The 18,594-nt window shown below is 38.5% G+C and overlaps 1 protein-coding gene across 3 annotated transcripts in view; it reads left to right on the forward strand.

The window, feature by feature from the left end:
* Positions 1-18,594, forward strand: part of C3H1orf127 (chromosome 3 C1orf127 homolog) — a 56,668-nt gene that overhangs the window by 13,840 nt on the left and 24,234 nt on the right. For all 3 annotated transcript variants that reach the window (XM_031962872.1, XM_031962873.1, XM_031962874.1), the window contains exons 2-5: positions 4,313-4,402; positions 8,256-8,344; positions 12,230-12,328; positions 17,849-17,973. In XM_031962872.1, coding sequence (XP_031818732.1) covers positions 4,377-4,402; positions 8,256-8,344; positions 12,230-12,328; positions 17,849-17,973 — 339 coding nt within the window. In that variant the 5' untranslated portion in view covers positions 4,313-4,376. The remainder of the gene's footprint in view (positions 1-4,312; positions 4,403-8,255; positions 8,345-12,229; positions 12,329-17,848; positions 17,974-18,594) is intronic.

The raw sequence follows: 18,594 nt of genomic DNA on the forward strand, positions 1-18,594 counted from the left end.
CCAGTATCACTGAAGAAAACCCTCCATCTCTCCTCTCTAGACATTCTCTTAAACTCTTTCTCCATGCCTGGAATGTTCTGTTCTCCCTTCTCCCACCTCCCCAGATTTCTTTAAGTCCTGATATGCTACTTTCTATTGGAAGCCTTCCTTAGCCCCTCTTAATTTTAGTACCTTCTTTTTCATAATTATTCCCCATTTATTCTATATATAGCTTGTTTGTTTGCTTGTTGTCTCTTCTATTAGATTATAAGCTCTTTGAAGGGCAGGGGCAATCTTTTGTCTTTTTTTGTAACTCTAATACTTAGTTCAGGGGCTCACAGTAGATGCTTACTAAATGTTTATTGACTGACTGCATCATGAGCCATTGTTTATTCATTCTTTCCTTCTTTTATGTGATTCCAATCAGTATACATTTGCCCCATTCTTTGACTTTTGCCTTTTTTTTAAACTTTCATTATTTCATATAGTTCTCTCAGATTTTCTGCATTTTTCATACTTGTAAGTTTTAATTGCCATTACATTAATATGCCATAATCTATTTAACCATTTCCTTAGTGTTGGACATTTAGTTTGCTTTTATTTATTTCTTTTACAATTGGATTTTGCTTCTATGACAAATTTTTGAATAGCTCCTTTGTTTTTGAAAGTGCTCATCTATAGAGAGTCCAACAATAGAATCAATGAGTCAAAGGATATGACTATTTTTTGTAGCTTTCATTGCATGCGGCTGGAATATTTTTAAAAAATTGAAAAAGTTTGCAATTCCACCAACAATGAATGAGTATATCTGTTTTTCTATAGCCTGCCCCTGTCACAGCATTGAGTTTAATTGAATTCAGTTATCTTCATTAGTTTGATGAGTGTGAGGAGTTATCTCAAAGTTGTTTAATTTTTTTCTCTTTGGTTATTTGTGTTTGTTATACTAATGTAATTAATTATACCGAGTGTTATGGGTACTGTGTTGCCTATGTAAATTATGTAGGTCCTTTTTAGTCTGGGAAGCTCAGTGGCTCAGTGGATAGAGAGCCAGGCCTGGAGACAAGAAGACTCGAGTTCAAATCTGATCTCAGATACTTATGTGACCCTGGGCAAGTCACTTAACCCACTTTGCTTCAGTTTCCTCATCTATAAAATGAGCTAAAGAAGGGAATAGCAAACTACTCTAGAACTTTTAATAAGAAAACCACAAAAAAGGTCACAAAGAGTCAGAAATGACTAAACAATAATATGAGTCTAACCTGATTTGACTAGCAGTGAGGCAAGAATAGATATCTCTAGAATTTCTTCCTCTTATACTTTTTAACTTTTACTTTATTTTAGTTTTCAACATTTACTTTTATTTATTAATTATTATTATTATTATTTGCTGAGGCAATTGGGGTTAAGTGACTTGCCCAGGGTCACACAGCTAGGAAGTGTTAAGTGTCTGAGACCAGATTTGAACTAGGTCATCCCCCTTCAGGGCTGGTGCTCTATCCACTGCACCACATAACTGTCCCTCAACATTTACTTTTATAAGATTTTGATTTCCTTTTTTTCTCCCTCCCTCCCTCCTTTCTCCATTCCCCAAGACAGCAAGCAATCTGATATACTTCTTATACTTTTCCAAAGAGACTTTGACTCCTGCCAGTAAGGGAAACAAGAGGTTGAGGCCAGAGTTTGGTTATTCCATTTTCCTTAGAAAGAGAGAGTAATAGGTTAGATTTATATTTTTTTGCTCCCCTAAATATTATTAGTTCAAAGGATATTCTTTAAACATTCAAACTATACTCTCTAATCAGAAAGGGAGGAAAGGAAGGGGAGAGAGACAGAAAAACAGAGAGAGGGGAGGGGTGGGAGAGAGAGAGGGGGGAGGCAGAGAGGGAGGGAAGGAAGAGGAAGGGAGGGAGACCCCATTTCCCATAGGGAAATTCCCTGAAGTCTCTAGTACAGCAAGCTGGAGATAGGAATATGATAGAGACTGACAGTTCCTCTTTTGTTGATTTCTTCCTGGGGTCTTTCTTTCCCTTCAGCAACCAGGAGAGAAGTTGGAATGGCCACTTTCTCTCTCAAAACTGGAAGTCAAAAGAACCTAGGATCTCTCTCCTTTTTCTTTTCTCCTTTCCTATCTTTCCAATTCCAGTCCTAACCCATGGTCACAGAATAGTAAGAACTGTTTTTGTACTTTTAGGACAGAGTTCTTGGAGCTTTGTCCTAGGATCTCTTGGAGCCCCCAGGACCTTTTTAAGGGGTCTGTGATGTCAAAACTATTTTTATTTTAATATCAAAGCATTTTTTGTGTATTAAAATCATTCTCTTTTTTCCAACTACATATTTGTGTAAGTTCAGGTTTTCTTCATAGATTTCAAGTAAAACAAGATAGCACAACAGATTAAATGCAGAGAGAAAATCTAGTTATTTTCTGTTAATCTAGAAATTAAAGAGATAGAGCAGCTAGATGGCACAGTGGATAAAGCACTGGATCTGGAATGAAAAAGACATCTTCCTGAGTTCAAATCTGACCTCAGAGACTTATTATTATTAGCTGTGTGATGACGCTAAGGCAAGTTGCTTCACTTCTCTCATCTGTAAAAAGAACTGGAAAAGGAAACGGAAAAATTTACAAAAAACAAATAACAAACAACATGACATCAAATGGGTTATAAAGAGTTGAACATGACTGAACAACAAAACAAAGCAAAAAATAAAAAGATTTGGGAAAATGTATAAAACAATGCCACTCTTCTCACAAGTTGTTTTTATTTTGAAAAATATAGTTTTTTTTATAAAAATGATATTTATGTCAGCATGTATATAGACTATTACTAAATGTTCTAAAATGAATAAATATTTTGAAAATTTATGTTTTGTTTCTAATGCGGTAAATATTGAAAGATATGATTCACATAAACAAAAGCTCTTGGGGGCCTCCATAATTTCTTAAAATATAAAGGGGTCTTGAGACAAAAAAAAAATGTTAACAACTTCTGCCCTAGAATTAAGCAGGCATCTAACAAATATTTATCAAATTGAATTGAGGTGGGATTTGAACCCAAGTCTCAATTTGTGATATGTTAGGGCTCTTGCTACTGTATCACATTATCTTTGTAGAAGAGCATTGATAAGATTGCTGGACAGGGATGCTATTTGCCCATTAACATTATAATTTAACAGTGGTAACAGGTGATCAATGTTCTGTTCTAAATACTAAGCAAAAGTTGCAAGGAGGAAAAATTTGGCTAGGTGCAAGAGAATCTTTAGCAATTAGAAGTAGCCCCAGAGTGGAATAGACCAGTGGTTCTCAAAATCTTTATACTATTAAAACTTCTTGAGAATCTGTCCAAAGAGTTTTTTTTTTTAAATATGGGTTGTATTTATAGATATTTATCATATTAGAAGTATAAGTTAATTTTGGATTAATAGACCCTCCAAAGGCTTTCAGAAGCCCCCCTGTATTCTCTGGACCATACTTTGAGAACCTTTGGAATAGACTGCTGTGGGGGAGGAGAGTTGCTGCTCTTTCAAGTTGCTGGTCTTGTTCAAACAAAGGTTAGATTTGTTTGAATCTATCTAATGGCCTCTTATTGGAAGATCTATAGAAAGGAGTCTTGTTCAGGCAGGGATCTTTCTAGTCCAGGGATTGTGAATTTTGTCTGTACTATGGATCTCTTGGGCAGTCTGATAAAGCCTATGTTTTAGGCAATCATGTTTTTAAATGAATAAAATAAAATGCCATGTATTACAAAAAGAACCAATTATAAAGATGCCATTTTTCTCCATCCAAGTTCATCCTTTTTCCTTCCCTCCCCCTGGAAATCTATGCATGGACCCACAGGTCCATGGACCCTTTCATCTACAAGATGGCCACCCAGACCTTGATATGATATTAAAATTAAAACTTTTTTTTTCTTGTAAGTGGGAACAATTCAGATATAAGAGCTCTGAGGAATTACTTTATTATCATCTTCCTCATTATTATTATCTCAAGTGCCCTTGAAGCTAAAGCAGGCAGTCTCACCAAAGTAGAATTAGTTTCTCTCCCTCCTTCCCTGCCCCCCCCCTCTCCCTCTCTCTCTCTTTCTTCCTCTCTATTTTTCTATCCCTGTATCTCTCTGCCTCTCTCTTTTTCTCTATTTCATTCTCTTTTTTTTCTTTATTTTTCTGTTTCTGTTTCTGTCTGTCTGCCTATCTTCTCTTTCTCTCTCCCTTCTGTGTTTTCCAACACCTAGATGACATTTTGAACTGAGGATTTTACCACCTGGGAATGCTTTGCAAATTTGGGCTGAGGGGAGAGGCATTGAGTTTTCATTCAGGCTGTTGTTTCTACCCATAGCAACTGGATAAATTCCCCTCCTGAGTCTATATTGGGCAAGAGAAGAACCAGCAGAAAAATAAGGATGAAGAGTCCATCAGCTACAGTTTGGTAAGTGCCCCCTGACTTAGTGAAAAAGAGGAAGGAAAATACAGCTTTAGGATGCTAAGGCACAATCCTACTAAACCATAATCAGGAGAGTGTTTAGTCCGTTTCTAAGAGCTTCAGCAAAGATTTAAGGAATCTTCATTAAGCACCAATTAGTATGTTCCAAAACTGTGTTGAATGATGTGGTCTCTCCAGATTTTCAGTGGGTCTTAGATCATTGTGGACATTCCCTCCAATGATACAGATTGCTACTCATTCATGCTATAACTGACCTACATCTATGTCCTCCCATAAATCCAATCCAAGTGCTAGGGGGTACAATAAAAAAAGGACATTGTATTGGTGGTAGTTAATGTCACCTGTACATAGATAAGTATAATTCAAAGTGGTGAGGTTGAAAGAGAAATACAGACAAAATGCTCTAGGAAAACTGGGGGAGGGAGAAGATTTTTATCTGGGTAAATTAGAGAAGGCTTCATGATGGTAGTGGAATTTGAATGGAAATTTATAAAAAGACAACATTTAAAATTTTTAAATAAATATTTATTATTTTTGAATATATTTTTTTTCAAAATGAGTTTCAAATTCTCTCCTTTTATCCTGTGCTTCCCCAGTCCACTGAGAAGGCAAGCAATGTGATCAGTTATACATCTGAAATCATTCCATGTTAGTCCTATCACAAAAAAAGCAAGAAAAATGAAGAAAGTAAGAAAATTATACTTTGTTTTACACTCCTAATTCATCAGTTCTGTCTCTGGATGTGGATAGCATTTTTCATTATGATTTCTTTGGAATTTGCAGGCAGTACTTTGGAAAGACCAAGATTTAGCAAGAGATCCAAATCTCTTAACCCCAAATTAAAGAGAAGGAAATTGGGTTTGAAAGAAGTGATATTAAATTAGGAACGATAGAAATGATTTGATTGAGGGTGAGATGATCTGATTATATATCACTTATTGCCTGTTTCTTATGCTAGAAATGCTGTTCTATACCATCTAATAATTTAAGTACTTGTATAGGAGCTGAAGGCCCTGTTATTCACAGGTGTGGAAACATAGACATAAGTTGTAATTACGTTCTCTTTTTAAAAGTTCCAAAGTAAATTCTGAGTGGAAATTATGATTCAAAGAGAGAATGCTCTTTTGGGGTAGTTTCCAAGATGGAACGTGATCCATCTGAGCCATTATCAGGATCCATGGACCATGAACCCTTCATATTTATTTTCAGAAGACTCTACAATTCTGTGGTTGGAAAATAGGCCTGGAGCCTAGCTTCTAGATTCTCTGCTTTAGTAATGATGACTTATTCACTCCATATCACTGTGTGACTCAGTTCTTTCCCTTGTCAAATTACCAGAATTGTGTTTACTCATGAAGTGCTTTGAAATTCTTTGGAGTTCAGTCCTTTTGTGGGGGAAAAAATTACATATTGTTCTCCAGGAAAATACTTTCTGTTAGCCAAAAAGCTAATGATCTTGGGCTTCACTAAAAGAAACTGAGTGTCTAGGACTAGAGAGGTGAGAAACTTGACTTTTACTCCCATCAGAAACCATCTGGGATGTGGTGTGCTGTTGTGGACATCGTAGGAAAAACATTAATAAGCTGGAGGAGATTGTCCAGATGGCAAATGGCCTGGGCATCATGGCATGTGGGGAGTTATCTGAAAGATCTGGGGGGTCTTTAATGTAGTGAAGCCTTGGGTAGGGCCACTGTCTTCAAATATTTGAAGGTTTGACTCATGGAACAAGGACTGGATTTGTTCTGTTAGACCTCAAACAGCAAAATCAGGAGCAATAGAGGATTGGAGAGCAGGATCTTGGCTTGACAGAAGGAAAAAATTGCTAGCAATAAGAGTTATCCTAGAGTGGGATGAATTGTGCTGGGAAGTAGTGAGTTCCTTGCTTTTAGAGACCTTCAAAGACTGGCTAACCACTTGGTGGAAATGTTGTACATGGAATTCTTGTTCATTAGAGGTTGGGCTAGCTGACCTCGGGAGTCTCTTTCAATCCTGAGATTCTGTGAGATGTTCTTCAAGGTGTCAGGTGTAACAAGGCGTGTTTGAATTTCACTGACTCTGCAAATAAACATAGTTTGTCCTTTCCCGGGGATTTTAGCACTAACAAAAAGAAAGGGACCAATGTCCTAGCTGGCACTTTGTTAGTGCTTTCATTTTAAAGGATTTTTTGTTGTTGTTGTTTTGGTGTGGGGTTTATAACTGGGGATACAAAAAGGGCAGGGCAGTATCACCATCTGGCCTTGTTTAATCTGGATTGACTGTAATGTTAGGAAAAAGATCCTTTCCCCCCCCCCCCCCCCTTTGGGACCTGGTACTAGCATCAGCCTACCCAACTTCCCCTTTTCCTTAGTTAATTCTCTTCCTCTATAATTTCAGATTTACTCTCCCTCAGAGAACCTTTCTTCAAGTCCAATTGCACTGGCCAGGTCTTTGTTTTGTGAATTAATCAAATAATAATAACCTATTCTCCCGCTGGGTGCTGAATGAAGGCGGAGGGTTCCAGGCCTCTGACTAATGGGGTGGCCAAGGTAGGAGGGCGTATTAGGAGAAAGCTCATTGTTCCCTCCCATTGAAATAGAATATAAAGCGTCTAAATTGTGTGGTGCTCTCTCCTCTTGGCTTGGCAGTTTCCTCTGCTTTGGGAAGGATTTTTGTCTTCCCCATAAATGAGTCGGAGGATAGCTGTGGGACATCATTAGGTAAAGGTTTGGCTGATTTGACAACTGCTGTGTTAGTTTCCTGGCTGGTGGTGATTTCTACCTTATGTCCTGAGACTGCTCAGTTCCTGTTAGATCTCTGCAGAGAACCAAGGCCATGCATATGGATGCTGTTGAAACTCATTTCCCTATGCCATCTAAAACCAGTGGAGATATAATGAGGGTGGGGCAAGTGGGGCTGGTTTCCAGGCTTCTGAAATTTAGAGAGAACTGACCACATTTTCAGGAGTGTTGCAATGCAGAAATGACTAAAGTAATAAGTTAAAATATTTAGTTAAACATGAAGTTGCTAGATAGATAGCCCACTTCTCTCTCTCTCCCCTTGCTTCCTTTCAAAGAGAGCAACACACTTAAGCTTTCCCCTGGCCCAGCATAGAAGACTTGAGAAATACTCCTGGGATCCCTCTTCTCCTTCCATTGTAGTTATTTTTAAGTTCATTTGAAAGCTATTTCTGGGCTGCTTGCCCTAGGTACAAAAATGGCTAGTAACAACTAGAAAGTCCAAGGGAAATAGGAAATAATGAAGATGTTTAGCTGGTGGGCTGGGGGCTGAGGTTAGATCCTCACTCCAGGTAAGTGGGCACTTTCTTCCTGGTCAGATTGTAGCCTCTCTATTCCACTGAGCAGGAAACTGGGACTGCTTTGCAGATGCTCTGCTCCAAGCTTCTGCCTCTTGTTTAGCCTGTAATGCTCCCTTAGGAGCTGTCCAGTCAATCACAGAGTATGCTGGAGGGCGCCCTCAGTGCCTTGGCTTTCAGTATTACATCACACACTCCTGCAACGTGCAGCAAATCCCTGAGAGGTGGTGTGGTGGAAAATAAGGAGCTGGATCTGGAGCCAGAAGCCCTGGGTTCAAATTTCAGCTTTGCTGCTTCCTGCTTATATGATTTCATGGAATTCTTTAGTTTTTTGATACCTCAGTATCCTTATCTGTAGAAGCAAGGAGCTGGACTTAATGGCCGCTGGGTACCTTCCCATCCCCATTTTATAATCATATGCCATATCCAGCAATTTTGCCTTTTAGAAATTCTCGGCTAACTAGCAATGACCTCAGGTGGTGCCAGTTTTACCACATAGCTGTGCAACGAACCCAAGCCTCCTTCCCTTTTCTTCTTCCATTGCAGGGTCATTTGTCTGACATGTGCTCTTCCAGGAGTTCTCCCTGTCAAGTCAAAGGAGGACAGGCCAGACCAAGTGGTTGAAATTTCAGCAGGTAAATAAATCGTCCTTTTGACATCTTGGGAGGCATCAGCAGCCACTGATGTCCAAGAGATTTCTTTGCTGAGCAGAGTAACAATCTTACATCATTATATTGGAGGGACTTCTAAGGCAGGGAATGTTCAGCGAATGTTCAACCATTTTGGGGAAATCCCAGAACCTTAGAACTGAGAGGATCTTTAGATATAGGAACAATTGCCTTATCTCTAGAAGCATTGTTTTTTTGATTCATTTTTTAAATAGTATTTTATTTTTCCAAATACATGTAAAGGAAACTTTCAACATTCATTGCTGTAGAACTTTGTGTTACAAATTTTTCTCCCTCCCTTCTCCTCTCCCTGCACCCCACTACTGCGAGTAATGTAACATAGGTTAAATATGTACAACTCCATATTTGTCATATTGTACAAGAAAAACCAGATCAAAAAGGAAAAAATGCAAGAAAGAAAACAAACAAACAAAAAGGTGAAAATACTATGCTTCAATCCACATTCAATCTTCATAGTTCTCTCTCTGGATGCAATGGCACGTCCCATCCCAAGTCTATTGGAATTGCCTTGAATCATCTCATTGTTGAAAAGAAAAGATGATACATATCATCACATAGTCTTGCTGTTGCTGTGCACAATATTCTCTTGGTTCTACTCATTTCATTCAGCATCAGTTCATTTAAGTCTCTCCAGGCTTTTCTGAAATCAGCCTGCTCATCATTTCTTATAGAACAATAATGTTCCATAACATTCATATCCCATAATTTATTCAGCCATTCCCCAACTGATGGGCATCCACTCAGTTTCCAGCTCTTTGCCACAAACATTTTTGCACATGTAGGTCCTTTCCCCTTTTTATATGTTATCTTGGAAATACAGAACCATTGACACTCCTGGATCAAAGGTCATACAATTTTATAGCCCCGTGGGCAGTTCCAAATTCTTCTGATACTTAATTCACTCTGGGGAAGTTAAGGCTTGAAGAAGGGCATCTAGGTGATAGAGTCAGGCCTAGATTCAGGAACACCTGAGTTCAAATCCAACTTCAGACCTATGTGACACTGGGCAAGTCACTTATCCCTATGTGTCTTGATTTTTTCCTTCTCTAAAATGAGCTGGAGAAGGAAATGGCCAACCACTCCAGTATTTCTGCCAAGAAAACCCCAAATGAGGTCATGAAGAGTCGGACAAGACTAGAAAACTACTGAACAACAAAAGGCTTGAAGAAAATGTTTATTCCTTCATCTTGTTGACACAGAAGTCTGTAAAGGTTCTTAGACAACATCTTATCTGATCTCTTCATTTTATTACATTAGGCAATCACAGGATGTAAGTTCACATCTGGCTGCCTCAGTTCTTAATCTGTATAATGGAGAATTTAGAATAAATGGATTCTTCTTTAGAATAAATGGATTTAGAATAAATGGAATCTCGGATCCTATTATTTGAAGTCAAAGGCCCTGGGTTTGAATCCCATCTCTAACACTTTACTTAGGTGACTGTAGGGAAGTCATTGGCCCTCTCCTCTTGTTTCCAATCACCTCCTTAATAAAACGCAGGAGTTAGTCTGGACCAGCACTTATTAAACTTTTTCCACTTATGACTCCTTTTTGCCCAAGAAATTTTTACATGACCCTGGGTATATAGATTTATAAAATGGGTATACAAGTCAAACATTTACTGATAGCAAATCATAATTTCATGACCCCCACATTCAGTTACAGGACCCCATGGGGGTCACAACCCACAGTTTAAGAAGCTGAGCTCTAGATGACCTTTAAGATCCTTCCTCGCTCTCCATCTATGATATATTTGACTTTTATTGACTATTTCCATCACAGATCTTTCATTAATAAGAAAGCACTCCTGTTTCATTTGCCAAACCTTTCTCAGAGAAAGGATTATGTAAATGCATATTTCATGGAATCACAGCCCTCAAGGGGACTCTAGAAATCATTTCATCCAACCCTGTCACTTTACATGGGGAGGAGACCAAAGTCTAGGGAGAGAGGTTGAACGACTATGCCCCAGGTCATGAAAGTCAGTAATTGAGCTAATAATGGAACCAGTGACAGAGGCAGTGATAGAGCCAGTGATTGAGCTACTGCTGGAGCCAGTGACAGAGGCAGTGATAGAGCCAGAGGGATAGACCTAGCTTCAGAAAGACCTGAGTTCAACTCTAGCCTTGGTCACTTATTAGCTATGTGATTTTAGCCTCACTATCTGCCTCAGTTTTTCGCATTTCTAAAATGGGGGTAGTAATAGCACCCACCCACCTCCCAGAGTTGTTGTGAAGATCAAATGAGGTATCTGCAAATCACTATGGAAATACTATCTTAATTCACATCGTGCTTTAATATTTTCAGAGCACTTTACATACATACATCATCCCATTCAGTCTTCACAATAATTCTATGAAATGGTGCTATGGGTATTATTACCTCTCTTTAACAGATGGGGAAACTGAGGCTCAGAAAGATACACAAGCCAGTGTCAGAGTTGGAACTTGAACCCAGTCCTCTCTCTGACTTCAAGTTTTGCCCTCCTTCTTCTCTATTGTGCTGTCTCATGTCAGATGGAACAAAGGCCCTCCCCCAGTCTCCCACTTGGCAAGTTACATTTTTTGGTGTTGAGACCAATCATGTTGTAGCAGATGGTGTCCAGGAGTAGGAGTCAAGAAGACCTGGGTTCAAATTCCATCTCTCACATTTACCAGTCATGTGACTAGGCAAGTCTGAGAAATGGGCTAATAACTCAAAAGAACTGATTTCATTGGGATATCCTGAGGCTCAAATGAGACAATATAAACAAAATGCTTTGTCACTCTGAAGTCACTATGTAAGCATTAAATATTACTGTCATTTCAACAAGTTCTATTATTCAGACTTCAAGCCACTGGACAGCTTAAAAGAAAAGAAAAAAGGAAAAAAAAAGAGAATTTCTTGTAAGTATTCAATGACAAGGGAACAAGTTAATACCAGGGACTAATTTTTAAAAGGGACTATCCAAACCCAAACCCAACTTCTTCTACCTCCTAAATTTATCGTCCTAGACAATATGAATCTGTATTCTAAAAGTTGCTCCTGAGACCCTCGGAGACCTTGATGTGCCTTCTGAGCCATCAGTGCTTTTTATAGTATTCTAATTCTTTAGATTATTCAAAACCCAATAATTAATGAATATTTACTGATCATCAATTATATATCAAGCACTGTGCTAGGGAGGCATTAGGGGCAAAAGACAAAATAATAATAGATACTATCCTCAAAGAGCTTACTTTCTATCAGGGTAGACAATAAGTGCCTAATATAGGTATATGAAAAATAAATGCACTATATACAAGGTGGTACAGGCTGGAGAAGGGGCACTAGCAACTGAACTGGGAAAATCAGCAAAGGTTTCATGTAGTAGCTAGGGTCTGGAAATCTAAGAGGCAGAGGGGAAGAGGGAATGCATTCTGGGTAGGGGCACAGCCTGGAAAAAGTCTCAGAGATGGGAAATGGAGACCTGTGTATGAGGAACAAGAAGTCCAGTTTGATAATCAAAAAAACATTAAACTAAGAATCTGGATAAGAAAACTGAGTCCTAGGGAAGGACAGCTAGAAGTATCAGAATTTGAATCTAGATCCTTTCTCATAAAATCTAATAGTTGGATGACCTAGGGCAAGTGGATGAGGGGTTTAGTTTCCTCTTTCTTCTGGCTAGATTCCAGACTCCAAGTTCTCCATGAGTCTTGAAATTCTATGACCTACGATCTCTGGTATATGTGCTTTCTCTTAGTCTTCCCCAGCTCTTCTGGATAAACAAGAGTTTACTGTCTCACTGCTCGCTGGACAGTGCTCAGCACCAAGAAGCTCTTTTTTTCTCCTTGATGTTTTTGCCTTTGATAGATGACATTGAATGCTTCTCAGATTATATGGCACTGTGGATCCCTAAGAGCCATGTCCATGGCCTGAAGCACTGGCTGTCCAGGACCCTGCACATGCCAGGTAAGGCGATACTTTTACATTTCTGATGTCAGAGGGCTGATGATGAAGGATGCTTTTCATTTCTAAGCAAAAAGATGGTACAGAGTGAGACATATGTTTTCCCATATGGCATTGGGTTAATTTGTTGGATATATTTCTTTGATACAAGAAAGGGTTCCATGGGAGTGAGACTGGGGAGAATCTTGGAGAAGTGACAATAATGAGAAAAAGAAAAGAAAAACATCAATAAAAATGAAAATTTAGAATAAAAAAGAAGGCATAACTACCTGGAGAGGGGGCCAACAATAATTATCTCTGACATTTATGTAACACTTTGAGGTTTCGATAGCACTTCTCGTATATTCACTGGAATCTTACAATCATCCTGGCTAGTGATGATGACAGGTATTATGGCCCCATTTTTCAAAGGAGGAATCTGAGCTACAGAGAAGTTAGATGGTATGACCATTGTCACACAGCTATTCTCCATGGCAGATCTGAACTATTTTTTCCACTTATTTTCCAATCTAGACTTCTTCTTCCAAAAAGCTCTAGATCAGGGCTGGGGATTATTTGCTAAGGAAACTGCAGGCGATGATGAACTGAAAGCTGCATATAATAGCGTCCCATTGCTTGAGTTCTTTAAGTTGATAATTTTGTATGGTCCATGAATGATGTTATAAATATCCAAATGGCCCTTGGCAGAAAACAGGTCCCCCACCCCTGTCTAGAAAAGAGGTTCCCCATCCCTGCTGTATTACAGATGGTCTTTCTAAGGAGAGAATTTTGATTCAGAAATTCTAGAGCTCAGGAGGAAGCATTGTACATTGTACATTGTACATTGAATAGAGCTCCAAAGCCAAAAGATATGAATTCAAATCCTACTTCTACCTCTGTGTGTCATTTATACTTCTCTGATCCTGTTTCCTCATCTGTAAAATGGGATAGTTGGACCGATGGCCTCTGAGAGCCTTCTCAACTCTAGGTCTGTGATCCTATCATCTTGAAAAGCCCACTTGGTTGTCAAGGAGCTCAGAAATAAAAACCACTAGGGAGGAGAATGAATCAGTAGATGAAAGGGGGATCCCAATCATCCCTGCACACCTAGAAGAGAAAAGTTTTCCATGCTTAGTGAGGAAAATGCACTCCTCGAGTAGCAGTACCTGTAGGTCCCCATAATTATTTCACTCCCAGAAGCCCCCAGCAGAGAAATGAGAATGGAATGAACTCAGAGTTGGTTGTATGGGAATATCTTGTTGTACAAGGTCTGGGACCAGGGTGCTGGGACGGGGCAGAAACAAGATCAGGGAAAGAAGCCTGAAGGGATATACTGTCCTCCTTCTACTCATAGTATACATATAAATATATATATATATATATATCTGTATAGAAAGAGAGAGAGGAGAGAGGGAGAGAAGGAGAAAGAGATGAGAAAAAGATGGGGATTGAGGAGATAAAGAGAGATGGGGGAGGGAGGCAGGGAGAGAGAAAGAGAGAGAGGAGAGAGTTTTTCAAAGTTCACAAACTTAAGAGGATAGCAGTTTTATTTATATTCTCTCATTTGAACCTTAAAAACAATTCTTTTTTTCTTTCTTATTAAAGCTTTTTGTTTACAAAGCATATGCATGGATAATTTTTTCCAACATTGACTCTTACATAACCTTTTGTTGCAAGTTTTCCCCTCTTTCCCCTCACCCCCTCCCCTAGCTGGCAGGTAGTCCAATACATGTTAAATATGTTAAAATATATATTAAATCCAATATATATATATATATATATATATATATATATATATATACATATTTATACAGTTACCTTAGTGCACAAGAAAAATTGGATCAAGAAGGAAAAAAAAAATCTGAGAAATCAAACAAAATGCAAGCAAACAGCAACAGAAAGAATGAGAATGCTATGTTGTGTTTCACACTCAGTTCCCACAGTACTCTCTCTGGATGTAGATGGCTCTCTTCATCACTGAACAATGGGAACTGGTTTGAATCATCTCATTGTTAAAAAGAGCCCCATCCATCAGAATTGATCATCATATAGTTTTCTTGTTGCTGTGTATAATGATCTCCTGGTTCTGCTCATTTCACTTAGCATCAGTTCCTGTAAATCTCTCCAGGCCTCTTTTTAAAAAATTTTTATTAAAGCTTTTTATTTACAAAACATACGCATGGGTAATTTTTCCAATATTGACCCTTGCATAACCTTTTGTTGCAAATTTTCCTCTCCTTCTCCCCACTCCTAGCTGGCAGGTTGTCCAATACATGTTAAATATGTTGAAATACATGTTAGAAGTATTTATACAATTATCTTGTTGCATAAGAAAAATTAGATCAAGAAGGAAGAAAAAGAAAAACTGAGAAAGAAAACAAAATGCAAACAAATAACAACAGAGCGAGTGAAAATGCCAAAGAAAGAAAACATAATGCAAGCAAATAACAACAGAATAAGAACGCGATGTTGTATTCCACACTCTGTTCCCATGGTCCTCTCTGTGGATGTAGATAGCTCTCTTCATCACTGCACAAGTGAAACTGGTTTGAATCATCTCAATATTGGAGAGCCACATCCATCAGAATTGATCATTGTATAGTCTTATTGTTGTCGTGTACAATGATCTCTTGGTTCTGCTCATTTCAGTTAACATCAGTTCATGTAACCCTCTCTAGGCTTCTCTGAAATCATCTTGCTAATAGTTTCTCATAGAACAATAATATTCAATGGCATTCATATATCACAATTTATTCAGTCATTCTCCAATTATTGGGCATCCACTCAGTTTTCAGTTTCTTGCCATTACAAACAGGGCTGCCACAAACACTTTTGCACATATGCATCCCTTTTCCCTTCTTTAAGATCTCTTTGGGATATAAGCCCAGTAGTAGCACTGCTGGATCAAAAGGTATACACAGTTTGATAACTTTTTGAGCATAGTTCCAAATCACTCTCCAAAATGATTGGATCCATTCACAACTCCACCAACAATGCATCAGTGTCCCAGTTTTCCCACATTCCCTCCAACATTCGTCATTATCTTTTCCTGTCATCTTAGCCAATCTGACAGGTGTATAGTGATATCTCAGAGTTGTCTTAATTTACATTTCTCTGATCAATAGTGATTTGAAATACCTTTTCATGTGGCTACAATTAGTTTCAATTTCTTCATCTGAAAATTGTTCATATCCTTTGACCATTTATCAATTGGAGAATGGCTTGAACTATTATAAATTTGAGTCAATTCTCTACATATTTTAGAAATAAGCACTTTATCAGATCCTTGGATGTAAAGTTTATTGCTTCCCTTCTAATCTTGTCTGCATTAGTTTTGTTTGTACAAAAACTTTTAAACTTAATATAATCAAAATTACCTATTTTGTGATCAGTAATGATCTCTAGTTCTTCTTTGGTCACAAATTCCTTCCTTCTCCACAAATCTGAGAGGTCTTCAGGCCTCTTTGAAAAAAAAAAAAAAAACCAATGCTTTAAGGAACCAAAGGAATTAGGCCCCTTATTTAAAGAGTAAAGAGCCCATCTCAGAGAAGTTAATATACTCACTTAGGGTAACACAGCTAGCAAATATCAGAGACAGGATTAGCTCCTGAGGCATCCTGATAACCAAACCCATTCCACTACTATTCATTAAATAATTCTATCTTTATGCTCCTGTCCCTGACATATTTGAAATTCATTTTCCATTTCCATCTAAAAGTTGAAGTTGAACTTGAGGGTTTAGACTCTTTTCTTTAGGGTTGTGGAGTAGATAAAGTATTGCACATGGAATAAGGAAGACCTGGGTAACTATCAACAAATCTTCATCCCCCTTCCCAATCTTTTTTTTCCCTCTGTCAAATGAGGGGACTGGGCTAGATTAGCTTTCAAAGACCCCTCTAATTGCAAATTCAGGTCCTCTCTTTTAAGAGATGGCAAATCTGTCAGCCTTCCCACTTTTCACCAAAGGTCCACAAGGGCCTGGAGGAATACTGCAGCCAGTTCTTGGTTGACAAGGTCAACAACCAAAGGAACAAGCCACATTTGAAGGCTCAGCTTTGTGTGTTAAAAAGCCACTTTCCCAAGAAGAAACCTTCTGGATACATTAAGCTGTCGCCTGGATTTCAGTGGGCTATTATTAATGGAAAACAATAGATTAATAGTTCTTAAATGCTTGTTCAATAAGTAATTTTTATGGCCCCGGATAGAGGCCATTAAACATTTCTGTGTGTTATTATAAAGAAGTTTTAAGCGTAAAATCATAAAGTCAATAATCGGAGAATTAGTCGCAGCGGCCAGCCACAGACCATTAGTTTTAGGCCCTGTCAGGGACACCTGTAGCTTTCACAAGGTACTTTTCATTTCAAGCAGAGGCCCCAGCACCACCAGGTGGGATCAAGGAAATGATGCTGCCTGCTGTCTTCCATAAACTTAAGAGGACAGCAGGCAGGTGCAAACAGCATGGAGCCAGGCAAATATTTACAAAGTGCAAACCTGAAGGCAAAACAAAAATGTGCCAGGTCAATTTGCACATCTAGACCTAGACACTTTATTTCCCCAGTGAGGTTGTACCTTTCATATCCTCTCCTTTGCCAAAGGCACGACAATGATCTTGTTCTAAAGTGTGTTTAGGCAAGATGGGAGCCTCTCAGCATTTTTTTTCCTTGTAACAATCTTAAGAATAATTTTCTAAAATAGTGCATTAACCTTCGTGATATAATATCTGAGGTGCTTTACATTCACACACATCCCAAAACTACCCCAGGACTAGGTTCTTTGTGGGTCAGAATCCTCTCCAAGTCATAGCTATTGAGCCCCCACCAATGTTTTTATTTTTACTAGTCATCCAGAAGACATATTTAGTTCAAAGCAAAGGCATTTAATGCGACAATGTACGAGAGCTGGAGGGGATTTCAGAGATCAACTAGTCCTATGTCCTCAGGCGTCTCTGAATCAGGAGTTCCTAACCTTTTTGTGTGTCAAGGACCCCTTTGGAAGTCTGGAGAAGACTATAGACCTCTTCTCATAAAATAAAGTTCATGGAATTACAAAAGAAATCTACTATATAGAAGTACAATTATCAAGATGATTTAAAAAAAAGAAAAAGGCAATATCATAGACCCATGGTTGGGAACATTTACTCTAAATCATATGGAAGTCAAAGGAGCCCCTTATTGGTACTTTGTTGTCCTAATCCAGGTAGATCATCGGATCATAGCATTGGAGCAAAAGGGAGGTTTTGGAAAGAAGAAAAAAGAACCCCAGAGTCACCCAGTTAATAAGTGACTGAAGTGGGATTCTAATTCAGTCCAGTGCACTCTTCACTACAACATGCCACCTCTTGTTAAAACAATAAGCCCTCTCATATTTAGAATCATGATAAATGTAAAAGCCACAAAGGGACCTTATAATACATATAGTCCAGTCTCTACCACCATTTATAGAAGAAAAAAAAAAAAGACCCAGAGAATGATTTGCCCAACCTTACACAGGTCTTAAGTAGCAGAGACAATATTTTAATTCAGATTTATTTTTCTCCATTTCTAGTGAACTGGGGGTCCTTGGAATGGTTAAATTCTTTCCTGGCCAGGTGTGGTTATTTCCTACATCCTGACTCAGCTGGCAATTATATTTTCCAAGTACGCTACACAGCCTGCTTTGTGCAGCAGGAGGTAGGTCTTTTTTCTTCCCTGTTATTGTAATTCTTCCCCAAAATATGTTAATGTTCGACGGCTATGGCTTTTATATAAAATATGGGAAGAATGATCCACTACCTCTTTAACTTCCATTCGGAGATACAAAAGGAGTGAAACACTTTTAAAAATATAGGAGGCAAAGAAGCTAGTCAGTTGACTGACTTCTTGTTGCCCATACTTGATATTCTATCTCTGTTTCTCTTTGGATATATGCCTGGAAAAGGGCAGCTGGATGGATAGAGCGCAAGGTTCGAAGGCAGGAAGACTCGTATTACTTAGTTCAGATCCAGCCTTATTTTTATTAGTTGCGTGACCATGGGCAAGTCACTTCACTTAGCCTCAGTTTCCTTATCTGGAAAATGAGCTGGAAAAAGAAATGTTAATCCACTCAGGCATCTTTGCCAACAAACCCCAAATGAGGTCATGGAGAGTGAAAACGATTAAACAATTGCTTGCTTGGAATAACCCTCCTTACCTCTAAACTGGTAGAAATTTTCTCTATTCAAGGCTTTGTTCAAGGGCCACCTCTTCCAGGAGGCCTGTCCTGATTCCCTCAGTTGCTACTGCCTGCCATCCAAAGTTATTTTGTATCTACTT

Source organism: Sarcophilus harrisii, chromosome 3 (genome assembly GCF_902635505.1).
Source record: "Sarcophilus harrisii chromosome 3, mSarHar1.11, whole genome shotgun sequence".
Lineage (NCBI taxonomy): Eukaryota > Metazoa > Chordata > Mammalia > Dasyuromorphia > Dasyuridae > Sarcophilus > Sarcophilus harrisii.